Genomic DNA, 6,646 nt, shown 5'->3' with positions numbered 1-6,646 from the left:
TCCTTATGTGTCCTCTTTCAAGGGCCTCAAGCAGATCTATGAATCTCATTTTGAGACCTCAGGGCCTGGGATGGGCTGCCAACCAGGAGGAAGGATTCAGCTTTCAGACTCCCCTGCTCTGGCCTCCTAACCCAAGTCTACAAGTCAGGCGCCTGGAGTCTAGGACACGGTAATTTCCACAGGATGTGGCCCCACCCTGAGAAGTGGAGGGAGGGTTTGGAGCAGTGCACCATTAGAGAGAGCTGGCTGGAAGCAACACCAAGATGCACCAACATGGCTGCCCCTTCACCCCAGATCGGGTGCACCCCAGACTGTGCACCACTGTCTGGCAGGGACAGGAGATCTCTGCTGCTTCAGCCTGCCTCCACCCCAGGGTTAATGCAGGGAGCGGGGGCGGGACTGAGGGCACCTTAGCTCCTTCTATCCTGGACTATGGAGGTTGGCATGAAAGATAAGGCCGCAGACAGGCTGACGAGGTAGGAGAGGCATCTCCCCAGCCCTACCCTGTACATGGAGGGAGCTTTCAAGGTGTTGCAGGAGTGGACTTCGGATGTACTGGGGAACCTAGATTTGTATGGATGGTCTTTGATTCTAAGATGCACAGCTTCTTCGGATATGGCTCATAGTAGGGTCCTATAGGATATTACCTAGGGTAGGCAGAGAGTCCATGGGTTTGTCTGAGGGTTATATAGGGTTTTATTGGGATGGGTCAATGAAGGAATTGCTTCATTTCCTGAGCTGTGTGAATGACAGAGAGCATTCACTGAGTGAGGTGGCCTCTTAGTGGAGGGTGAGCCCCTGGGAATCAATCTAGGTTAGAGAATGTCATGGGTACCAGGCTCACGGAAACTTCTAGGGTCTCTAGGCAAAGTGTGGAAATTGTAAGGTCCTTTGATTATATAACATTGAGGTATCTTGCATGGTTCCTGGATGAGGCAAGGGGGCAGAAGACCAATTACCAGGTTTTCAAAGTGGGGGGCATGCTGGGAGTAGGCCTCAGGACAGACATGTGGCCACAAGAAGCATTAGCAATCTATAGGACCCCCTCCCCACCAGCCATGGAGGGGCCTGAGCATTCCTGAGCAAGGGGTCAGAGTCCCCGCTCAGCCTCCCATCCCTGATCAGACCCAGAGGAAGACCACTCACAAGACACTGGAGGGAGGGATGAGACAGTTTAATTTAGAAACAAGCTTTGGACAGTCTCCTGATCCGAAGGGAGCCTAAGGGCCCACCCTGGGGGAGAAAGGCCATCTTGGAGGGTAATGCCCCCAGGTGGGGAGGGGACAGCATGGGAGCTGATACCGAGAGTGCCACGAAGCTGGTCCTGTGCTCAGCAGGTACTGGCAGAGCCTGAAGAGAGAACGGGAGTCAGGTCCTCACAGCCATGGTCACTACAAAGGCAACCTGCTCAGCCTCCAGAAACCCCAAGGCTGGGCTGGCTCAGGACAGCCTTACACAAGGCATTTAATAATGCTCAAATACTAGGCCACCCTGCCTGAGTGCCTGGAAGCCTCTCAAAGAAGCCAAAGAAGCCCATCTTACCTGGAGTGATGAGTGGAATGGCTTTCTCAGGTAAGGGGCTGAGAAAGGAACACATCAAATTAGCATCCCCAGACCTTTTTATCCCCCGTGAAGATGCCTGGTGCTCCCTCTCCAGGGGGCACACTTCCTTGCTTTCTTCCATTGTTACTTTAAACAATACCAAGGGTTATAGCTTTCCCTGATTTGGGGCACTTCAGGGCTGATTATCGGTGAATAACAAATCCTACTGCAAGCCCAGGGAGCAGCCCAGGGGCTGTCTCTTTTCTCTGAATTGCAGGACTTTACCCCAAACTAGGTGTGCTCCGCTCACTCCCAGGGCATACGATAGGGTCCCCGTCTCACCTGTGCTTCTGATTGTACTTGCATTTGCATTTTCCACCTGTGAGAGGAAGAGCTGGTCAGTGCAAAGAACCTGGGGCACCTGGGCCACCCCATACCCTCCCCCATGCCCAGCCTGCCAGCCCCACCACTCACTCAGGGCTATCAAGATTCCAGCGATGCACAGGAGCCCTCCAAAAATCATCCCGCCCAGCTGCAGGCTTTCCCAGTCTGCGGGAGCGGGAGCGGAGAACGAGCTGGCACCAGCCCGGTTCCACCCCACTCACGCATTCAAAAGCTATTTCTGATCACTTGCTTGTGCAGACGCACTTACATTTCAGGCAACAAGAAAGACAAGCCAGTAAATAGATACGCGGTATAGTACCTGGTGGGAAGAGCACTAGGAAGAAAAAATAAGCAGAAAAGCACAGAAAAAGAAGGGAGTTGGAAGACTTTTTGATCAAGGAAGGCTTTTCTGAAAAGTGGCATTTGTGTGGAGGCTAGGGGGAAAGGGGGGTGTGTAGGGATACTGGAGGCCAGTGCAGGGCAGAGGAAGAGGAAAGCTGCTGGGGGCTGTAGGACAACAGGGAGCCAGTGCTCGGGAAGGCAAGTGAGACAGTGGAAGGAAGATCAGGTGAGATACCTAGGGGCCCAACAGCCTCCAGCCCCTTCCCCAGAATCTTCCTAAATAGCCTATGGGTACTTTCCCCCCTTGCTGGAATGAAGTTCTCCCAAAGACCATGTTGCATGCTGGCCTCTCGTTCTTTTCACAGACCATGCCAACTCTGTAATCCCCAGTCCCAGCCCCATCCTGACCCTCTTTCCTCATTAGCCTTCACCAAGCTGTAGCAAAGAGGTCCAGGATAGGCAAAGGTAGGGGTGGGGGATGAGGGAGATCAGCACTTACCATAGTAGAAGGGACTGTCTTTATCTGCAGAAAAGAGGGGGGGGGGGAGAATAAGGACCAGAACCAGGAGGCAGGATGTGGGGTCTTAGAGGGAAAATGTGGGGCAGCAGGAGCAGGGCAGTCTAGGGCCTCACTCACCAACCAGGTCATTGGCTTCCAAGGCTGGCAGTCCTGGGTTGGGAAAAACAGAAGGATCGGGTATTAATTCATGACATTGGTCTCAGAATGAATCAGCAGGCATGTCCTCAGCCCAGACCAGCCTTCGGGGTGAGGGGGTGGGAGGGGGGCGGGGGGGAACCCTCACACCTTCCGCAGCCCCAAAGAGCCCTAGGATTTTGTCTCCCACCCTATAGCCTTTGCCCACCCCCCACCCCCCAGCCCTTCCTCAGGCTTCCTGCTATTCTTTCTTGCATTTGAAATCAGATGGTGTGTTGGTATCTTTTTACCCTCTTCTGAGAAGCTTCCCACACAGATCCCAGCTAATGCCCTGACAGGGAATAGGGAATGCTCCTCTCTTTATGCCAACAGATGGTTACTGTTCAATTATTTAGGACAAATTTGCAATATCCACTTCCTCCCTGTACTATTATTTCCTCAGTGCCACTCTTTAAATTGACAGTTTAAGTGAAAATACATTTGTTCGACATCAGGCCCCTTTGGGAGATGCCGCCCTGGTTTTCACTGCCCGGGGGCGGGTGGTGGGTGGTGGGTGGCAGCAGGTTCACTTCGGGGAGGGCTCACCTGCCAGTGTGAGGAGAAGGCCCCGGGTCACTCTCTTCATGATACAGCTGCAGAGCAGGGCTGCAGGGGAGAGGGGCGGGCTGAGGTCAGACAGCCAGGACCTGCCCCAGGTTCACAGTGCCTGGGGCACAGAGCCAGGGCACAAATCCCAAGGGTGCACTTGGTTTATGAGGTGGTTTGGGGAAAGTTACTAATTTCTGTTTCCTCATTACTATTTACATAATAGTAAATGTCTAGAGGGGTTACATGGATTGAGTTAATACTAGTTAAGTACTTGGAACAAGGCTCGCACCTAGTGAGTGATTTGTTACAGTCTTTGTTAAACTCTTTAATCAGAAGCCTGACCGACCCTAGGTCAGAGGAGTGGGGCTACTGTTCTAACTCAGGCTTTGGTTCCTTACCCCCACTCAAAAGGCTAAGGTACCCTGAGCTATTGTTCCCAAAGGTCTGGGCCTCAGGCGATATCAGGATGAATTCCAAGATAGTCTCTGCAAAGCGTGAGCACACCCAGGGCTGAGCAGCAGAGGAACGAGCAGCTGAGCAGGGGAAAGGTGGTACTGGAAGCAGGTGAGGGCCTCCCGCCCCAGCCCAGCCCCAGCCCCAGCCCAGGATCCTGCTCCAGGACAGCCCCAAACCCCACAGCAGGAACTGCCTGGTGGGTGGAAGGAACAGTGCTCCTTTCCTTCTCCTCAAGGTGGGAACTATCCATGTCCCTAAGTACTAGTTCCTACAGTGGCTGGTTCCTTGAGATAAGACCCCTTCCAGCTTTCCGCATGTTGTTGGCAGCAGGCAAGCTGAGGGATTGTCAGCTGTTGCAAACTGAAGCCCCGGTTATTATCTGCAGGGCCGGCCGACTGAAACTCTAATCCCCTCAAAATCACCGAACAGCTGTGTGAGTCAGTGGGTTACCTAACCTCTCGGTGCTTCAGTGTCCTGTAAAATGAGGACAATTAATAGCCGCTGCATAAGGTTATGACTGAATTAAAGGAATTACTATATGTGAAGCCTAAGAATAAAGCCTAGCACATACTAAGTAATGATATGTGTTACAATAAATACATAGCCCTCTATACTTGTTAGATGGGATGCTGCCTGATTCATGAATCGCTTAATAAAGCCAAGTTGATAGATAAACAGATACATACATACATACATACATACATACATACATACATGGGTCCTTTTGCCCTAGATGGAAGGGTCTAGTAATGTGCAGCTTCTGAATGTGGGAGTTTGTGGGCTTTTAGCAGTCTCCGAAGCTGGCCCTCCTTTGGACTCATCCCTCCTCAACACCCTGGGATTCCTGAGTCATGAGGGTTGCAACTCCCCTTTATAGATTCTTTAGCCAAAGGCAGGCTCCTGTTTCCTTCTGCCCCTATCCCACTGTCTATATGACAGTGGTCACAGAGCAAATGGCCTCCAATCCTCAAAACCCTCAAACGTGAACCCTGATACTGAGAATACCTGGGCACCCACCACCCTTCCTCAGACTGGTACCCCCACCCCCAACCCCGACCCTCACCCTTCTTCCCCCACCCTTCCGCTTAGCAGCCCTGAAGTACTAGTAGACCCTTGCTCACCTGAGAGCTGGGCACAGATCTGGAGAGGCTGCTGGGGCTGTGTTCGCCCAGGTGGGTTCCGGCTCTTTAAACCCAGCAGCTCCGCCCAGGGCAACAATACCTGCAGGCAGGTGGGAACTGGTCAGATTCCTTGAGATTCCAGTAGTTCCTTACCACCACCCCACCCCCCCACCCCGCCTTAGGACAGCTTGCCCTGCCACGCCCAGTGCAGAGCTGAGCTCCTGGGGGCCCCAGGGCCATCAGAGGCTAAGGCGGTGGTGGGAGAGGGATGGGCTGGGCCTCAAGACCTTTCTCTTGAGGAGAAGGTAGACTTTCCGCTTCTTTAGCTCACCTAGATCCTAAAAGAGGGGTCCAGAGAGTTGCTGGAAGGGGGACAGGATGTTTCTGGGCTCTTGTGCTGGCAGTGGGGATTCCGGGACTTCTGTGTGGGGTGTCCTGGGGACAACTGAATCGACTAGGAGTCAGGGACTGGCCTTGAGGTCACATTGCTTTTCCCTGGACTGGGTGTTTATTGACCAGACCCCAACACCCACTTAGCCCCGGGAAACTGATGGGTAGGTTTAGAAACCACCCTGGCCCAAACCATGGTTTCCTGCCTGCTCCACAGGGTGTGGGGGGAGGGGTGGTGCCAGGAGGAGGACTGCCAGTTCCAGGCTGAATAGTGGGCTGCTTCCCTCTGCGGACCCCCAGATCTGCCTCACAGGCTGCTGGTCAAGCTCCCCTTTCACCCCTCACTCCACCACATGCTTTTGGCCTGTGCCCTTGGCTCTGGATGAGCCCAGGCCTCTCCATTCTGCTGTCCCTCCTCCCCAATTCCTCTGCTGCTTTTACCACTAGATGGTGATCAGCTGAAGGCAGGACTCTTGCCACCCTTACTCCCAGTGGCCAGTCATGGACACCAGTAAATAGATTTTGATTGAATTGTTGAATCAATGAGGGCAAGAAGCCACCAGAGGCTCCCAGTGGTGGGGACCACGGGGGAAAACAAAGCCTTGAAAGGCAGGGTGGGGAGGAAGGGTGAGCAGGATGGGGGAGGATATTCCTAGTATGAACATGTTACACCTTCTCATGAAAACCTTCCATGGTGCTCCCTGGTTTCAAGATTCAGTTTCTGGGGAGTTCAAGTTCAGGGGCTCTGGGGCTAGGAAGAGCTAGAGTTGAAGTCCAGCCTGCCGTTTGCTCACTGGGTAAGCTCAGGTAGCTCCTTCATCATTCTGATCCCCAGTTCCCTCTCCCCTAAAATGGAATAATGATAGGACTGACCTTTGAGGTTTGGGGTGTAGGTTCTGCAGGGGTATGGGGCTGCTCCATGATCAGCCCTCAAATGTATTTGTGGATCGAATGCCTCCTAGGTCTGGTGCGAGGAAAGTTTGTTAACCTCAAGATTCAGAAGAACCATTAATTGCACATACTTTGAAGTCAAATCCAGGCTCTGTTAGTTACTTGCTATGTGCACCCGAGCAACTAATTTACCCTTTTCCTGCCTATTTATTCATCCATAAAGTAGGAACCATGACCGAGCCTACTCTGAATGTTTGTGGTGACATCTGATTATGCT

General features: G+C 52.8%; 1 protein-coding gene across 1 annotated transcript; it reads right to left on the bottom strand.

The window, feature by feature from the left end:
- Positions 1-1,162: 1,162 nt before the first annotated feature.
- On the bottom strand, positions 1,163-5,184 carry FXYD4 (FXYD domain containing ion transport regulator 4). Its single transcript, XM_057308804.1, has 8 exons — positions 5,089-5,184; positions 3,509-3,568; positions 2,906-2,938; positions 2,768-2,791; positions 2,017-2,091; positions 1,885-1,921; positions 1,543-1,580; positions 1,163-1,350 (listed from the first exon to the last, which is right to left on the bottom strand). The coding sequence occupies exons 2-8, from the start codon at positions 3,546-3,548 to the stop codon at positions 1,331-1,333; spliced, it is 267 nt and encodes an 88-aa protein (XP_057164787.1). The 5' UTR covers positions 3,549-3,568; positions 5,089-5,184; the 3' UTR covers positions 1,163-1,330.
- Positions 5,185-6,646: the final 1,462 nt, after the last annotated feature.

This window comes from Ursus arctos, unplaced genomic scaffold (assembly GCF_023065955.2).
Source record: "Ursus arctos isolate Adak ecotype North America unplaced genomic scaffold, UrsArc2.0 scaffold_7, whole genome shotgun sequence".
Lineage (NCBI taxonomy): Eukaryota > Metazoa > Chordata > Mammalia > Carnivora > Ursidae > Ursus > Ursus arctos.
The sequence above is the reverse complement of the archived record's forward strand: the minus strand, read 5'-3'. Positions and strand labels throughout refer to the sequence as shown.